Source organism: Panthera uncia, assembly GCF_023721935.1.
Source record: "Panthera uncia isolate 11264 chromosome B3 unlocalized genomic scaffold, Puncia_PCG_1.0 HiC_scaffold_1, whole genome shotgun sequence".
Classification (NCBI taxonomy): Eukaryota; Metazoa; Chordata; class Mammalia; order Carnivora; family Felidae; genus Panthera; species Panthera uncia.
The window spans coordinates 21,040,318-21,059,660 of NW_026057582.1; the positions used below are offsets into that span (position 1 = coordinate 21,040,318).

At 35.6% G+C, this 19,343-nt stretch overlaps 1 protein-coding gene across 2 annotated transcripts in view; it reads left to right on the forward strand.

The window, feature by feature from the left end:
* Nucleotides 1-19,035, forward strand: part of GTF2A1 (general transcription factor IIA subunit 1) — a 49,657-nt gene extending 30,622 nt beyond the window's left edge. For both annotated transcript variants that reach the window (XM_049612393.1, XM_049612394.1), the window contains exons 8-9: nt 1,543-1,632; nt 9,757-19,035. In XM_049612393.1, coding sequence (XP_049468350.1) covers nt 1,543-1,632; nt 9,757-9,864 — 198 coding nt within the window. In that variant the 3' untranslated portion in view covers nt 9,865-19,035. The remainder of the gene's footprint in view (nt 1-1,542; nt 1,633-9,756) is intronic.
* Nucleotides 19,036-19,343: the final 308 nt, after the last annotated feature.

Below are 19,343 nucleotides of genomic sequence, written 5' to 3' on the forward strand. Positions count from 1 at the left end.
CAAAAAAAAAAAAAAAAATGCTAATAAGAGAGAGACCAGATACTGTTGGGGATGTGAAGAAATTGGAATTCTTGTGCATCGCTGATGGAGATGCAAAATGGTGTAGCTGCTGTGGAATATGGTTTGGGGGTTCCTCAAAATGTTAAGCGTAAAAATATCATATGACCCAGCAATTCTTCTAAGTATATGTATAGGAAAATTGAAAATAGGTATTCAAACAGAAGCTTGTGTGTGAATGTTCAAAACTGTTTACAAAATCCAAAAAAATGTAAATAACCCAAATGTCTATCAGTTGGTGGAGGGACAAATTAAAATGTGGTTTATCCATACAACGAAGTATTATTTAGCCAGGAAAAGGAACAAAGTACTGGCTTATGCTACAGCATGGATGAACCTCACACATTATAAGTTAAAGAAACCACACCACAGGTTATATGTGTATATTGTATGTTTCCATTTATATGAAATATCTAGAGGTAAATCTATAGTGACAGAAAGCAGTAAGTCGGGGGCTGGGAAGAGGTGGGAATGGGGAGTGACTGCTTAATGGTAAAGGTGATGAAATTATTCTGGAATTAAATAGTGGTGATAATTGCACACATTGTGAATGTACTAAGTATGATTGGTTGTACACTCTAAAATGGTTAAAGTGGTGAATTTTATGTGATTTTTACCTCAATAAATTGCTTTTACATTTACATTGGTGATATCTATTTTAAATGAAAGAATACATATACATACACATATATGTGAGATACAGGCCTAGTTATAGACATAGACTTAATATCACCTTATTTTCCTTTCCACTTTTATTTTGTCCTGTCTTCTCTTTCTCTGTTAATTAAAAATTTGGGTTATATCTTTTATCCTCTCAAATAACTGAGGTCAAATTTAATATTTTTGGTCATTTTATACACTAGTTAAATCTTGGTCTTTAATTCTTTTGGGGACTGAGATCCTTTCCCACCCTTCCACAGGTCCCCTTTTCATTTGAATGCCTTAGGTAATTATACTGCAAGCCTCCACCATTACCATCAGAATGGTAGACCTGCTAATATTATAAACAGTCTTAGTCCTCAGTGTTGTATACACAAGCCAGACTCCTAGCCTGTTTTAGAGCCCCTTTTTCCTCCAACTTCACCATTTTTTCCCCTTTTACTCTGCTACTTCTGGTGGTACATAATGCCATTATCTCATTAAACCTTTGTATTTTCTTAGGTCCCCTTCTAGGCATTTAAACAGTTATTGAAGAGAATAATCGTGTGCTATTCTGAAAGAATGAAGGAAATAAAATCTCTTTTCAGACTTTAAAGTTATGTAGCTTAACTACTTTAATTTTTGGTTTCTTGCTGGCATTTCAGTAACCTTGGCAAAGTCTTAACCATAGCTGATTAACAATATGTTTGTGGTGTATATGTGTGTGTGTGTATGGTTCTATCTGACCCTTCATTCTCGAAGAACATCAAAGTCATTGTGTATTAGAAGGGGCTTTTTCTAGTAACACGTGAAGTATAAATAAATCCTGTTCTTTCTTATTTGTAGGAGCCCCTCAACAGTGAAGATGATGTGAGTGATGAGGAAGGACAGGAACTCTTTGATACAGAAAATGTTGTTGTATGCCAATATGATAAGGTAAGGATTTTATCAGATTACTGACATTTTTTTGTTATGATTTCTTCCCTAAATATCTGTTCTACCTTGTTCAAACATTTGGGCAGCTAATTGATGCCTCTTATATTCAGTATAAACAGTGAATGAAAACATTGTTATAGTTGATTATTTTAATAAAATGAGAAATTATTTATGTAGCTGTACATTTGAAAAATGTTACAGTAAAATCATGAGGAGAGGTAGGCGTTTTCCAATTTACTCTGTCTTCCACTTGTTAACAAAGTAAACAGAGCCACTCTGAGGTTGTCCTTTAACATTAATAATCTAGTGGAATAACCCCATTTTCCCTTTAGCTTCAACTACTTTAAAACTAAAAGGCTTTAATTGAATTCTGTCACTTTTTTTTTATTACTAAGGACAGAACTAGGGCAATAAGCAGGACTGATAACAAATAGATGTGTTTTTACTAAAAATCATTTAAAAAATTATTCACCTTTGCTTTATTTTGGTAGCATTAGGTATTTTTAAACTAGGTGTGTGAGAATTGGTTATTGAATCTTTGTTTTCCTAGTTCTCCAGAAGGATGCTACCATCCAAGTATCTTTGTTGTAGTTATAGGCATTATTGTTGAGATTTTGTTACTTGCTGAAACATTTAATTTGGAATAAAATTGTTTGCTGATTATAATCATTAAATTTATAATAAATCTACAAAGTATATTGCATTTATAATTTAATTTCAGCAGTGGTCTTTACAAAATGATGAAAACCCTAACCGAAGCAATTGGGTTTTTGTTTGTAAGCACCACTCATTCATGAAACAAATACTTACTAAGTATCTACATGTGCCAGGCACTGGAGCTGCAATCATGATTATGCAAAATTTGTGCTCTGCATGAATTTCCTTAACAAATGATGAAGAGCTTAAATTTGTGTTGCTTCTATAGAAATGAATTTCCTAAGTAGCCATGCTTATTGCAAAGAGAACTATAGGGAAATGTCAAAACAATGAATCTTAACATTTTGTAATGAAAAGGTAAAGTCAAACCAGTTAACTTATCAGAGAGATTACGGAATAAAGTCCGTGAGGCCATTGATACCGAATTACCAGAGCATCCACTCTTGTACTGTGTGACTTTTGGATAAGCTTCTTAAAACCTTATGTTATAATAAATGTAATTTCTTGTTACATTTATGTAGAGGAAGAGTATTAAGGTTAAAATAGATACCAATAAATCTTTGTTGTCAGGAAATGTGAAAGGAACCTCATACAACTAAATTATCCAGAACACAATTTCTTTTTCTTTTTTTTTTTTTTTAATGTTTATTTATTTTTGAGAAAGAGCTTTCAAGCATGCAAGCAGGGGAAGGGCAGAGAGAGCGGGAGATAGACAATCCCAAGCAGGTTCTGTGCTGTCAGTGCAGAGCCTGACATGGGGATCGAACTGAGATTATGAGATTATGCATGAGATTATGACCTGAGCTGAAATCAAGAGTCAGACGCTTAACTGATGGAGCCACCCAAGCACCCCCAGAACACAATTTCACGATGACAAGAGGTCAGATTTATTGGGCTAGGGAGGCCTTTACCCTAGCTAGATTGAAGAATATACTTCTCAGTATTTTCATATTATAAGAATGGTTGTATTCTCTTTTGTTATAAATTGTGCATATAATATTTGAAATGTTCAAATTGGTTTGATTTGCTCCTAAAGACATTTTAGTGTTTTAAACAGAAACCCAAAATAGCTTTAAATAGTATATTGAATGATAAACAATTGTAAAGTTTACAGAGATCTAATTTGTAGCATCAAATGAGTTCTGGAGGGCTGGGCTTGATGTTTTAGTCAATGATAAAGAACACTGGTGTTCTATGAATTTGTTAAAATAGGGTTGAATATAGTTTGAGCAACTTGTATTTTAGGATTTTATATTTGAAGCCTAAACTTTAGAATTTCAATAACGAGTCAATTTTAGAATACATTATCTTATTTATAGAAAGAATAATGAAGTCAATGTTGCCAATCAAAACCATAGTTAAACCTAATAATGAGGCAGAGTTCTCTCTTATTATGAATAAAGACTGATGGCATTAGGTGTTGAGGCTTCAGCTTTATTGGTAATTTTACTTAATATGCTTGAAGTGTTGAGTATATGGACTATTATTTGATCCTGAAACTTTTTTACATTTGCTTTTTGCATGTTGTCTTACAGCAGAATGCCATCAATTTCTTTACTTGTCTGGGGAATTTCTTTTTCTGGGCTACTCAACACTTTCTTGTTTATATAAACCCATTGTCTTTCAGGTTGCAGTCACTTGCTTCATGCTGGAAATAAATTTGTATACCCATTTTTGGATAGCTACTACTTTCTCTGTAGGAGTGGTAAAGAAAAGAGGAAACAGGTCTTTTCATTCAACAGTGTCTATGATGTACCAGGAAACTGTGCTAGGAGGTTGACATACTCTAGTGAACAAAATAAAACAGTTCCTGCCATTAGGAAGTTTAGTCAAGGGAAACAGATGCTAAAACTTAATAATAAATTATTATGGTATGTTAGAAGCTGATAATTGGTATGGATAATTGGTAGGAAAGGGACAGGTTACAGTTTTTAAAAGATTAGTCTTATTAGATCTTTTGAAAAAATAATATTTGAACAAGACTTGAAGAGAGCTGGGGTGCCTGGGTGGCTCAGTTGGTTGTGTCTCTTGATTTTGTCTCAGGTCCTGATTTTCAAGGTAATGGGCTCGAGCCCCACGGAGTGGAGAGCCAGCTTGAGATTCTCTCTCTCTCTCTCTCTCTCTCTCTCTCTCTCTCTCTCTCTCTGCCCATCCCCTGCTCACACTCCCTTTTGCAAAATAAATAAACTTAAAAAAACAAAAACAAAAAAAACAAAAAACCTCTTGAAGAGAGTTAGCCTTGTCATTATCTGATAACAGAGCCTGCCTGTTGTGTGTGAGGGGTGGCACAGGGGCCAGACCAGAATTGTTGGACTGGGGATGCAGGGGAGGGGATATAGTAGTAGATTAAGTCAGAGGTAAGTGGGGGCAGGTGGTGTGGAACTTCGCAAGGATGTGGGTTCTTGTGCGTGAATTGGGAAGTTATTGGAAGGTTTCAAATAGATAGATGTAGTTATCACTTACACTTTAATTCTAAAAGGATTACTTTGCTTTCTTTATTGAGAGTAGATTGTGTAGAGGAAGCAGAGGTGAAACAAGGAGACTAACAGGATGTTGTAATCCAAGTGAGAGACAATGGTGAGTCAGGCTTGGGGGATAGTGTTGGAAATGGTGAGAAGCAGCTGAATCTTGGATATGTCTTGAAGGCAGAATCAGCAAGATTTTCTCTTCCTGGCTATGTGGTAGAAAAGAAAAAGAGGAATCAAGAATGATTCCAACATTTTTTGATGAGGACCCAGAAAGAAGAATGGAGATGCCATCAGCTCAGAAGGGAATCTTATCTACATAGTGTATTTTTCAACCAGAGCTATAAGACCACTTAATGCAAGAGTTTCTGCCCAGTCTACAGTTTTAATTTTATGTTGCTCTATTTTCTTGTACTAAGTAAGAAAAATTTGGTAAATATTAAATGTGTATATAAAGTTTAACTCAGTGATCTAGGGGAAAAGTATGACAGTTTTCAAATACATGAAGGGTATATATATATGTGTGTGTGGGTGGGTGTGTGTGTGTGTGTATTTTGTTTGTTTTTTTGTTTTTTAATTAAGTCCCTGAAGGTAGAGTTAGGATCAGTAAGTGGAAGTTTCGAGAAAGCAGATTTCAGTAAGCGGTAAAATATGAAAGACTTGTAGAGAGCAGCCCCAGAATGGAATAACTTAATTTGCAATTCTTTGACACTCCCCCCCCCCCCCCCCCAATCCTACTTAAGCAGACAGTGAACAGCAGTTTGCCAAGAATATGCTATGGAAATGTTTGCATTGGGAAGTTAGACTGTGGAATTTTAGGAATGAGTTCTCAGAACGTATCTGTACAAGTGAACATTTCTGGATAATTATATGAAATGACCTGATTTAGTAAAAAGTGTGTTAGACCAGAACTTGAGAATCATCTTTGTCATTTATTAGCAATATACCCCTGGTCAACTCATTGAACGTCTCCAGGCATGATTTCCTCTTTCGAATATGAAAGCCTAACCTACTCAATTTTGAAGTCCCTTTAAACCAGAGAAGAGGGAGAACGGTTGGTCTTTCTTTGAAGATGTGGAGCTTGAACCGAAAATTGAATGATGTATGGGACTTGGAAAAGGAAGAAAGGGCATTTCAGTTGATTAAATTTTGTGACTTCTTTTTCCCCTTAAATCCATGAATTGCAAACAACTAAAAACTATAAATGAAAGTAAAGATGGGAGTGCCCAAGGTCTGGTCCAGTTTGAACACTGCCATTCCCCCTTTGGCTTAATTGCAGATATACATAGTTTTTGAAATCTAAGTAATCAGATATATTTGTTAAATACTGCCAAGTATAAGGTTCCACGTTAGGTCTTGAGAAAACGATGTTTTACTTTGGTAGGAGAAAATAATTTATATATATATACTTAGAAATGATACTAGAAATGTGTTTAGGAATACCACTGAAAATTAACAATTAGACTACTTTTTGAGGCACCTGGGTGGCTCATTTGGTTATGCATCTGACTCTTGATTTCAGCTCAGGTCATGATCTCATGGTTCATGAGATTGAGCCCCGCATAGGGCTCTGCGCTAACATTGCAGAGCCTGCCTGGGATTCTCTGTCTCTCACTCCCCCAACCCCCACCACGTGCATGCGTAGTGCTCTCTCTCTCTGTCTCTCTCTCTCAAAATAAATAAATTTTAAAAAAAAAGTACTTTTAGCTGATGTGATTAGGGAAAGCTTTGAGAATAGTTATTTTTGAGGTGGATCTTGAAATAGGAATTGAATTTGTAAAAATGGGAGCAAGGGATGAGACTTCTTTTGATTGAAATAAAGTCTTTGAGAAATGTGGAGGTAGGAAATAAGCTTGGAAGGTGAGTTGTTACCAGGTCATTTAGAAATAGAAATAGTCAAGCAGAGGTGATTGGGTTTTTTTTTAGGTTTTTTTTTTTTTTTTAATGTTTGTTTATTTTTGAGAGAGAGAGAGTGGGAGTAGGGGAGGGACAAAGAAAGGGAGACACAGAATCCAAAGTAGGCTCCAGGCCCTGAGCTGTCAGCACAGAGCCCGATGTGGGGCTTGAACTCATGAACCACGAGATCATAACTTGAGCCAAAGTCAGACGCTTAACTGTCTGAGCCACCCAGGTGCCCCTCAAACTCTTGTAAAACACAGAAGAGGGAACATTGTACTAAAATCATTTTATAAGTTCAATATTACCCTGACACCAAAACCAGACAAGGACACCACAAGAAAAGAAAATCATAGTAGGCCAATATTCCTAATGAACGCAGATGCCAAAATCCTCAATAAAATAGCAGCAAGCTGAATTCAACAATGTATTGAGATGATCATATACCATGACCAGGACCAAGTGGTCTTTATTTTAGGGGATCCAAGGGTGATTCAACATACACAAATCAATCAGTGTGATAAAAAAATTTTTAAACTTTTTTAATTAAAAAAATTTTAAAACTCTTAAGATCATTTCAGTAGATGCAGAAAAAACATTTGGCTGAATTCAGCATGCATTTATGATAAAAACTCAACAAAGTGAATATTAGAGGGGCCGTATGTACCTCAACATAATAAAAGGCACTCATGACAAACGGGCAGGTAATGTACTCAAAGATGAAAAGCTGAAAGCTTTTCCTCTAAGATCAGGAACAAGATGGGTGTTTAATTCTTGCCATTTTTATTCACCATAATAGTAGAGGCTCTAGCCAGAGCATTTAGGCAAGAAAAAGGAAATAAATAGCATCCAAATTGGAAAGGAAGAAGTAAAACTGTCACTATTTACAGATGACATAGTATTATATATTATATATAGAAAACCCTAAAGACTCCACCAAAAAAACTAGTAATTCAGTGAAGTTGCCAGGTATAAGATCAATATACAAAATATGTTGCATTTCTGTATGCTAATAAACTATGAGGGAAGTCAAGAAAACAATCCCATTTATAATTGCATCAAAAAGAATAAAATACTTTGGAATGAATATAGCCAAGGAGATGAAAGACCTGTGCACTGAAAACTGAGACATTGGTGAAAGAAATTGACGAAGACACAAATAAATGAAAAAATATTTTGTGCTCATTGATTGGAAGAGTTAATATTACAGTGTCCATACTACCTAAAGTGATCTACTGATTTAGTTCAGTCCCTACCAGATTTCCAAGGGATTTTCATAGAAATGGAACAAAAAATTCTAAAATTCAAAAGACCCTGAAAAACCAAAGGTAACTTAAGAAAGAAAGAGGCATCATGCTTTTTGATTTTATTTTATATTACAATACTGTAAAAAACAGTATGGTATTGACATAAAACCAGACGTTCAGATCAGTGGAACAGAAGAGAGCCCAGAAATAAATCTACATATACGTAGTCAATTGATTTACAACAAAGGAGCTAAGAATATACAGTAGGGAAAGGACAGTCTCTTACATGAATGGTGCTGGGAAAACTGGGCAGGCACATGCAAAGGAATGAAACTGGACTGCTATCTTACAACATAAGATGGATTAAAGACTTGAATGTGAGATCTGAAACCATAAAACTAGAAGAAAACATGGAAGTAAGTTCCTTGACATGGGTCTTGGTGATGATTTTTTAGATTTGGCACCAAAAGCAAAGGCAACAAGAGCAAAAATAAACGGGAATACATTAAACTAAAAAGCTCCTGCACAGCAAAGGAAACCATCAACAAAATGAAAAGGCAACCTACAGAATAGGAGAAAATACTTGCAAATTATATATCTGATAAAGAGTTAATATCCAAAATGTATGGAAGCTCACTCAGGTCATGATCTCCCGGTTTGTGAGTTTGAGCCCTGCGTCGGGTGCTCGCACTCTCTCTCTCTCCCTCTCCCCCCCTCCCCCCACTTCTGTCTCTCTCAAAATAAATGAACTTAACAAAATAAAAAGTAAATGAAACATGGGCAGAAAAACTGAATAGATGTTTTTCCAAAGAAGACGTAAAATGGCCAACAGGTACATGGAAAGGTACTCAACATCACTATCTGTCAGAAATACACATCAAAACCATAATGAGATACCACCTCATACCTGTTAGAATGACTATTATCAAATGACAAGAAAAACAAGTGTTGGTGAGGTTGTGGGAAAAAAGGAATCCTTGTACACTTTTGGTAGGAGTGTAAATTGGTGTAGCCACTGTGGACAACTGTGGAGGTTCCTTGAAAAATCAAAAATGGAACCACATATGATCCAGCAGTTCTGCTTCCTGGGTAGTTATTCGAAGGAAGTGAAAGCACTAACTCTGAAAGGTTTATGTCCTCCCATGTTCATTGCAGCATAATTTACAGTAGTCAAGACAAGGAAGCAACCTAAGTGTCCATCAGTGGATGGGTGGATAAAGAAAACATGGTATATGTTTACATACACATGATGTATTTGTATATTATTGTATGCAGCCATAAAAAAGAAAGGAGGCTTGTTGTTTATGACAACTTGGATGGACCTTGAGAGCATTATGCTAGGTGAAGTAAGTCAGAGAAAGGCACGTACTGTATTATTTCACTTATTTGTGGATTCTACAACAACCAAGCAAAACTAAACCAAAAAACAACTGAACTCATAGAAACAAAATGGTCATTGCCAGAGGCCAGAGGTTGGAGACTGGGGCAAATGTGTGAAGGGGGTCAAAAGTACAAACTTGCAGTTATAAAATAAGTAAGTCCTACAGGTGTGAAATACAGCATGTTGATTATAGGTAATGCCATATTATATATTTGAAAGTTTTCAAAGAGTAGATCTTAAAAGTTCTCATCACAAGAAAACAAATTTGCAACTATATATAGTGATGAGTGTTAATTAGACTTATGATCATTTTATAATACCGAATCATGTTGTGCAGCAGAAACTAATGTTACCTGTTATCTGTCAATTAAAAATAATTTGTAAATGCAATAACGTACAAGACAAAAGTTTTTTTGATGTGAATGGGTTTTCGTTTCCTATCTTTTGTATCTCTTACGTGCTTTTTTTGTTTCTTTAGATACACAGAAGTAAAAACAAATGGAAATTTCATCTCAAGGATGGCATTATGAATCTTAATGGAAGAGATTATATATTTTCCAAAGCCATTGGAGATGCAGAATGGTGAAGAGTTGGTTCTTTTATTTTATAAATAAACAAAAGAAACTTAAAAAAAAAATTTTAAGTGGACAGTTTGAAACTTGGGACATATACCAACCAAAACTTAACTTCTGCATGTCAGAAAAGTGCAGTAGAATCAAAGCTACTGGAACAAAGAGACCTTGACAACATAGACACTACTTCTAACTGGCAAGCCATGGAACTGTAGCACCTGGGGTTGTTGGGGTGGGGGAGGCTGGGGTTTTGGAAAACCGTAATTGTTGATTTTAAATACAGGTACCTGCCACCAGTAATTAGCATGTAAAGCTTTGTCTATATTCCTTCCTCCAACTTGGGTTCAATCAGAAGATATTTGTTGGAACGAACTGAAGAAAATTCCCTTTTGATAGATTGACCTGAAACTGCTTATTGTATGTGGTTATATTTGGTAAAAATTGCGTGTGAGCTTTTTACAAAAGGGTAAGAATTATGGTGTTGAATTTTAATTCACTTGTATAAGGAAACAATTTAGAACTCTCATAATAGGTCTTAAATATTTTTACTAGCTATTCTCCCTCAGTAATATATACCTCTTCCTTCCCTGCTTTATGAAACATCTGTTTAAGAGTTAAAGGAAGTAATCAGTGATCACAGTTTGGAGACAAAATTTGACCCAGGAATGGATATTTATTTTAATTAGGTTCTCATTAAATGTAATTTAAAGACTTGGGTCTCATTGAGTTGAGCAGAATTAAAATGATGACTTCGGTTTCCTTCCAGAAAAATCATATTTGTTTTTTTTTGTTGTTTTTTAGTCCCATACCTTAAAAAGAAACCCCGGAGTGGCTCCTCAGGAATACAGTTTTAGTTCACAGAGGTACCATCTAGCTGAAATTACATACACATGAATAGATAGATTTTTTTCCCTGTTGGACTGAAGAATATGCTTATATGTGTTTAATCTTTAAGCTAAATATTCAGATAATACTCTGTATTGATTGAAGCATTCATTGGGCAGGTGGTGAGGACCTGGATTTTTCTTAAACGATTTAGTAACTATTAAAGTTTCCTGTATTTACTAGTAAAGAATTTAAAAACTCTTCTAATTGGGGAAAAAAAAACACTTTTAATTGCAACTTTGTAATTTGAGGGGAAATTTTGGGGGTTAGAGGGGGATGGGCCACTAAGTACATATTTACCTCTCTTTGATTTGGTGGCCCTTCCAGGCCATTGATAATGTATACATGGGCTCCAGTTTGCACATCGAGAAGAAAGCATAGAAATTTGACTTGTATATTAAGAATAATAGAAATTTAATATGTATATTAAGAATACACAGCTCTGTATTCTCTAAGGGGCTCTAAAGAACAATGTGGCAGTGCTGTGTTCCGTGTGAACTAGTTGCCTGGGAGAACTGTAGGATCACTTGTCTTCACCTATATTTTCTTATAACTAATTCTTTTCATGGTCTATCTTGGCAAAATTCACATGTGGTAAAGTTACTCATATATTGATTTTTTTTTTTTAAGTCTTCCATTTTTGTCTTCCTTTTTATTTGCCTTTATGTGTTTCTAGAAGTAACATAGAAACGCTTTACATTGCAAAGAGAAACTGTGAGCTATTATATGTTTGTTTTTTTAACACAGATCTTTAAACTTCTCAAAAAGGCAAATCAATTTGTGTGTGTGTGTGTGTGCGTGCGTGTGCGTACTTACTTCCCACCCCACATACCATCTTGGACCCTTTAACTTATGTTCTGAACTTTGGTGTAAATGATGGTTTCTAGCATGCTAGTAGTTAGGTTTTATTTAGATGCCATTAACTGGTAATACGGTTTTAATTTTTACTCTATTTAGTTTTTTGGAGGCGAGGTTTATTTACCCCACTACTCTCAAAGCACACACAGGTTTTTTTCTTTTTGTTAGTGAGACTGGGAGAAGAGAAGGGAGGGGGTGAAATCACAGAAGTCCTGTTGTTCATTTGTCCTTCAGTATAGTTGTTAGTAGGGTTTATATTTACCCAATGAAGAAGTCAATGACCTGAACTACCTATAAAAGTTTAGCAGTGCTGCAATGTTGATTAAAACCCTTTGGCTATCGTAGTTCTGCTACTGAACCTTGGATTACTATATGATGTTCAGCTCATGTTTTGGGCCCTCTATGTAGACAAACATTTGTATTCATAGTAGAATTGTATACTGGCCTGTTTTTATAACATTTTCAAACATGAACAACCACTGCTTTCAGAATGACTCACTAGGGCTATTTTGAAGCAGGAAATAACCATTTGTATTTGCACCTGTATATTGCATATTAATTATGGCATACTTGGCAAATGCTTTTCTTTTACCTGTGAAAATTCTGAAAGCTGGTCCAAACAACACTGCATACCAAATTGTGCTCTTATATATTACTGCATCGTGTTCCTTTTTAATCAAATAGAATGTTTTAGTTTTATTATAGTGGCTTGCTATAAGAATGCCACTTGCTTCTCTTTTACTGTACTTGAATTCTTAATCATGCTTTTAATGTATTTAACAAATCATTTCATTAGGTTCCATAAAATGTCATTCCTTTGAAAAGGCAAGGATTCCCACTTTCAGATTTTGAAAATGAAAATAACATGTTACTTTAAAGAGGGAAAGTAGTTCAGACTTGGTATTATGAAAATAAGTAAAGGTTTCAGAAGAAGATTTGTTTAGATTTGCACAGATGGTGATGGCACCTTTTATTCCCAAAAAAAAAAAAAAAAGATTAATGTTAACAGTGCTAAGGAAAATTTACACAAAATTCTAGGTAAAGTGGGGAAATGTGTGCCTTTCAGTATATGTACCCTTTTTTGGTGGTCATTTGTATAATCAGACCATTTGAATTGCCTGAGAGCACATTTAATTTCTGTAGAGAGCCACATTTGGCTAAACCAACTCTAATGTGCAATTAGTTTCTAGAGTAAAATGTCTGTTATATGAGGGGGATCTTTATATTGGGCTTTTATATTTTTTTTAAATGTTCACATTTAACATTTCTTTCTGTTGATTAAATGCCATCATATCACATTTATATTGTTGCCTCTTAAAATCAAAGCCACCTTGATGTTATTCTTAGGAATACATCAGGATCTGAGCATGTGTATAGTGATTAAAATGTGTTCTTGAAGAGCGTATTCTAATAGATTTTCGTTTTAGACAGCAAGAACATAAAAATATAATAGCTTTTGTATAAAGATTTTCTTTTGCTATATGAAAATCAAGGATTTGGTTTTCTTTTTTCTGGCTTTTATGGAGGAATAAAAAGGGTTGACTCCCTCTAAGAGTAATTTTTGGTTATCTTATAGCAATAATGTCACCATTCTTTTCAAAAGGTAAATATGCCTTGTACAGGAATGTAGACATAATTTCCTCTTGGGAGTTCCCTTTATAACTTTGCATTTTCTTCCACTTGAGAAAATTCCTATATTTTCAGATTATTTCATCTTGGACTTTTTTGAGCTTTTGTGCAATGGAATATTTTATTGATCCATCTTTGTACATTTTCATTTTATCTCATGTCTGTTTCCCATCTATCTGTCCGCTATTTCAGATTTTGAATTCATTGGTTAAAACATAGTTGCTTTAAATAGTTCCTCATGAGTTTATGTTAAATAGTTTTGCATTTTAATCTATTATGCTAATGGAAATTATTCTCAAGTTTATAATTCCCTTTTTAAGCCTGCCTTAGTCTATCTTTTGTCATTTTTATGATTTAAGGAAGAACTTTAAACACCGAGCTTACTATTTTTGTTTATTTTGAGGAACAAGAGAACAAGAACAAGTTCTTCCCTTAAGGGAAGAACTACGTGGAATTAGTAACTACTATTTTAGTCAAGGTTCCTTAAATCAGTCCAGTATGTGTCAGGGCTACAATTTTGGGGGAGGGGCTAATCCTTTTGCTGTTCTGAGCTACTATTGTCAACTGCTGTTGTACATACTGTTATGTGTAAGGGCGTAAATATATTTATTATGTTTGTAAAATTCATTCTGTACAATTGCAGATCAAGGTTGCTCTTCTGTGATATACAGGATATTATGTTTTAAAGACCATCTTGGAATACAATTAGAGAACTTAGTATTTTGATGTACTAAGACCTATTTTAAGTTTAATATTTTACCTTTGCAAAAACTTTAATTAAAGATGTTATTTAAAAAAGAGTAATGTTGCTTGCTTTGTTTACTAGTGTATAATATTATGTAGCCAACTGAATAAAACTATACAGTTTAGAAAGGAAAATACATTGTTAAGTTCCATTTATCAAAAAAAAAGTGTATCATTAAGTTCTATACCTTTAAGTAGAGTGGGATGACAATCTGAATTATTAAACTGTATTACAAATTCAGAGTAGCTTTAAAAAGAATAGTTGTATTTTCCAGGCACCAATAAAATGTAACTAAAATTGATAAAATTGACATATTAAGTAATTCTCCAAAGAATAGATTACTTACGATAGAATTATATGAGGACATGTTTTTAAATTATTCTGTTTAGCTAAATCTTTTCTTTAGTTTAGAGTTTGTAAGTAAATGCATAACAGGAGAATTGAATTATTGAGGTTTGTATTACATATTATATATATTTTGTGTTATTTTAGAAGGTATTAAATAATTAGGCATTTAATTTTACAGTTAATCCAAATGAATCCTTAAGAAGCTTGGGGTAGTTTTTGTTTTTGTATTTTTTAAATTCTGCTGCTACTTTAGGAAACCAAGTTTTAACAAAACAATCCTAATAAAGACATTTATTGCCAGCAAATCTTGTATTTTTGCAGTTTAAGCTACTATGTTGATCTTAACCATTTTGGCCTCAGTTTCTCCATCTGTAAAATGATGACAATCTGGTTTTGAAGACTGAGGTATAGTGCATGTAAAGCTCTCAGAATTGTGCTTGGTAACAGCAAGCACTCAGATGTCACAAATTACTAATTTTGTAATTATGTACATTTAAAATGATTGGTGGAGCTGAAAAACGTTTTTTTAATGGTGGCAAATAGCAAAAGAGAATGTCATCTGATTAAGCTGAGGCAATGAAAGATTTGGTTACAACCAAACAAATTAAGCCTGGGAGGTTGAATCAGTAAAGCAAGGGCTGTAGCAGAAAGTGCCTGCGGGAAGAAAAGTGAAGGATAGCTATAGGGGATGGTAATGAAACATGGTGTGAAGGCTTTAAGCTTTTTTTTTTCTCCCCACAAGTAAACATCGTCTGAATTATATGTCTAAAATTGGTTGAATTTTCCCAAAGCTAAAACTAGTAGAATTACAACATTTGTAAAAATTATCAATGGATTCTTCCCAATTCATTTATGGAGAAAAACATTGATATTGAGATACCGTTATAAAAGATTTTGAAGTTCTTCATTTTGTTACCTGAGTCTGACCTGAATCTTCTAGTGATTGTTGGCAGTCCTACTTCTGGAGGTAAGTGGCCTTTGTGTCAACCCTCCTACTCCTCAGCCAAGGAAGAGGCAGAAAGAAGTAGTTGCTTGCTTTTGTTTGTTTTGAAATACAATTTTCTTAGTCTGAGAGGGTATTGAGCACAAGCATATATTAACTCTCTCATTCAATTCACTCTGTAGTGACCTCCCATGGGCCGGGAACTGTGATCAGTTCTGGAGGACCAAGAGATAAGACAGTTGCTGTCTTTGAAAAGCAGTGATGTTGAGGAGTGCCTGGGTGGCACAGTTGGTTAAGCATCTGACCAATGATAATCTCATGGTTTGTGATTTTGAGCCCTGCTTTGGGCTCTGTGCTGACAGTGCAGAGCCTGCTTGGGATTCTCTCTCCCTCTTTGCCAGTCCCCTGCTCGCTCGCTCACTCTATCTCAAAAATAAACATTAAAAAAAAAAAAATGTTGAATTGTGTGGGTTCTAATTCTAGTATAGATTGGATTAAAAGCAGTGTGAACTTGGATATGTTACCAAACCTGACTACCTCTGGGTTGTTGTGAAGGTGGTGAGAATAATGCATATGTTGCATTTAGCACACTCTTTGGCACATGGTAACTGCTCAGTAAATGTCTATATACCCATATATTTTAGTAAAGAATAATGGCCCCAAAGGAGTTCTTAGATTAGCTAGGTTAATTGTGTGAGTTTTCCTAATCTTCCTATCTTAATAGAAACAGGTTAACAGCCTGTGACGATGCCTCTACAATTGTATTGAGGGATCCAGAAGAATTAATATTTGAATTATATTGGGCACTGAGTTTATCAATAAGAAATAGAGAATTCTAGAAGCATAACTGTAGTTGTAGCCTTCACATTATAAACAAATTTTGTGTTCTTGAATCAAGAATGTTCTGAATCTTTACTTACCTTCAAACTTCACCTTTCCAAAGGTGGTGGAATTGAAATGATACCAGTTACCTCCTAAGCACTTCTCGAATAGCCCACTTCCTCAAACACAAGGTTGTAGAAACAATTCATTCCTATTTCTATTTCCCTATACAAACCTGGTGCATCAGTAACTACTGGGATTTGAAGCTTAGTGTCATCTGCATCTGTATCTTCTTCCCTAGTCTTCTCCAATATTAATAAATGGCTCTACTGCCTACCAGGTGCTCAAAACAAAACCCAAGAGTCATCCCTGAAACCTCCACCCCCCCCCTCACTTTATCACATCCAAATCTATCAGCAAGTTTTGCAGGGTCTACTGTCAATATGTACATGGACCACTTCTATTTTTGCTGATTACCTAGTCTAAGTCACCCCTAAGCCAGAATGTCCTCAACCAGTTTGACAAAGCTTTGTTGTACTTGACCTTTCATATGAAGGGAGAAAAAGTGGGTCAGGCTCCCTCAACCAGATTGCAAATGTATCCATCAGAGACCCCCACCACGGCCTATCTCTCTGTGAGAGGATGGGGGCCCCTGCCTGTTATTCTTTTGCTTGCCTTGACTTTGGTAGATTTGTCTCACTAAAGCCCATTGACTCATACCCATGTGGAATTCATTTAAAGTCCTGATGCACAAGTGGCAACCACATAGGGACCCATCTGGCAACACAAGCATGCAAAATTCAATTCCTAAGCAAGGCATTTGCAACTGATTTTGCCCTTTGCCTGCAACACTCTCCCTTTAGATCTCTTAGAAGATTTTTTTAAAAATTTTTAAAAATTTTCTTTATTTTTGAGTGGCAGAGAGAGAGCGTGAGTCATGGAGGGGCAGAGAGAGAGGGAGACAGAATCCAAAGCAGGCTCCAGGCTCTGAGCTGTCAGCACAGAGCCCGATGCAGGGCCCAAACTCACCAACCGTGGGGTCATGACATGAGCTGAAGTCAGACGCTCAACCAACTGAGCCACCCAGGCGCCCCTCCCTTTAGATCTTTATACTCAGAGAATCAAGAACATTGAGACCATTGAGACCTCCTAATGATTTGTCTTTTCTTGTGCCAGGTTTGTTCTAACTTTCTTTTATTAATACAGACAATTGATATTTTCCATATATAATGGACTCATACAAATTTATAAGATACTCCACAAGGGAAAATGGACACATAGAACAAAGAAGTCAGTTCTTCAAAGAAGAAAGGCAAATGTCAATTAATTGGCCTTTTTCATAATTGAAGGAATACAAAATAAGACAATAAGAAACTATTTTTTTATATCTGTCGAATGACTAGAAGATAAAGAATGACCTGTCATGGTCAGGGTATGGGTAAATGAGCTTTAAGATAGATTGCTTGTGGAAGTGTAAATTGATACAAACTTTCTGGTGGACAGAGGAAACAAAAACCACAAATGCTTAGAGTCAGGAAAGGGGGATGGTGTAGAAAGGTACAGAAGTTTATCCAAAGAGGCTTGATTGTAGTGAGCATGGGAGAAGACAGATATTTGGGGGAGGAAATAAAAAGATTCATATTTGATATATTTTTAAGTGTGCGGTGCCTGTTAAGGCATCCAGGTTGAGGTATCAAGATGTCAAGTTGGACATAAGCAGATGAGCTCAGGAATGTCTGAGCTAAATAATATCTTTGGAAATTATTATCATGTGGAGAACATTTAAAGCCGTAGAAATGATTCACCTAAGCAAGAGCACAAAGAGAGATAACAGAGAAAGAAAGAGGGTCCAAGATCAATCCTAAAGGCACTCCCAAGGCAGAGATTGGGAAGAAGAGTAGTTAACAACCGACTACATAATTTGCAGAACCTAATTAATGCAAAATGAAAATGTGGGGCCCTTTGTTCGAAACTTACTAAAAATTTCAAGACGGTGACAGCAGAGCATTAAACCAAGAGTGAGGCCCTGTGTGGCTGCACATGTCACACGCCCTTGAAGCTGTATCTGAGAATCAGTGGGGTGAATGAGGAAGCAAGGCCGGTAAAATAGGAAGAAAGGGGAGAAGCTGTCAGTAAGAACAGTGTTTTGGTGAGGATTAGGCCATCCTACTGCTCTGGCTATGGTCATGGTTTCAGGGGTGGGAGTGTGACCTAAGAAGTCATTCTGTGAACTTTGGGACTCTTGCTTGAAATACTCAAAATTTCTCTTGGCAGATTGGAATGAGGAAGCACGTAGCTCCAGTTGAACTAGCAGCTATTCTATGACCTTGAGGAGAATCAAGCTTTATAGACACAAGACACAGAGAGGCAGAGCAGAAGATGGAAAGAAACAATATCCTTAATGACACAACTCAGTAGGTAATTTATTCCATTTCTAGTTATCGTAGATAATGATTTTATATTTTCTGTTTACCATTCTTTTTCTTTATTTCTTCTCCCTCCGCCCCTTGCTTTCCATTAGCTGTATACAATTTTCTGCATTTTCCCTTGCTGATTTGCTGGCTTGGTTTAGGCTTAGGTTATGAGACTGTGTCTTTACTCTCATGCTTCTTTAGAATTGCAGGGGCCTGTATGCATATCCGTGGATACATAGTGGAAAATACTATAGAGTGAAATAACACAGGCTTTGGAACCAGATTGATCTGAAGTCTAGTGCCAGCCATACCTACATTCTCTGAGCCTTGATTCCCTCATCTGAAAAACGGACATAATAATGGTTATCTTTCATCTTTGTTGGGAGGTACAGTATGTGTAAAGTATAGGGCACATGTTAGACTCTGAAAATATTTTCTTATGTTGGTAAAAAGGGCTTTAGGGTTCTTCTGGTTTGAGTTTCATATTCTACACTTGAGTCTTTAAAATGCCAAAATGTGATGCAAAGTGGCCGATGTTGTGCAACTAATAAAAGGTATAGCCAGAAGGTCTACCTAGGTAGGATCCCTTTCCATTTCTCGAGGCAGGCAACCTATAGTGATGTTACATGACCATGATTTGTTGAACTTGATTAATCACATACAATAGTGCTTATTTATTCTTATTTGCAATACAAGAATAGGACTTCTCTTCCTACACCCAGCCTACTTTATGTATTTATACCAAATGCATGTGTTCCTTGGCATTGAGTCTGTGTCCCATTTGACAACCTGTCAGCCCGTCCTGTTGGTTTTAAGAACAGATACAAAATGATTTATAAAAATACCTCA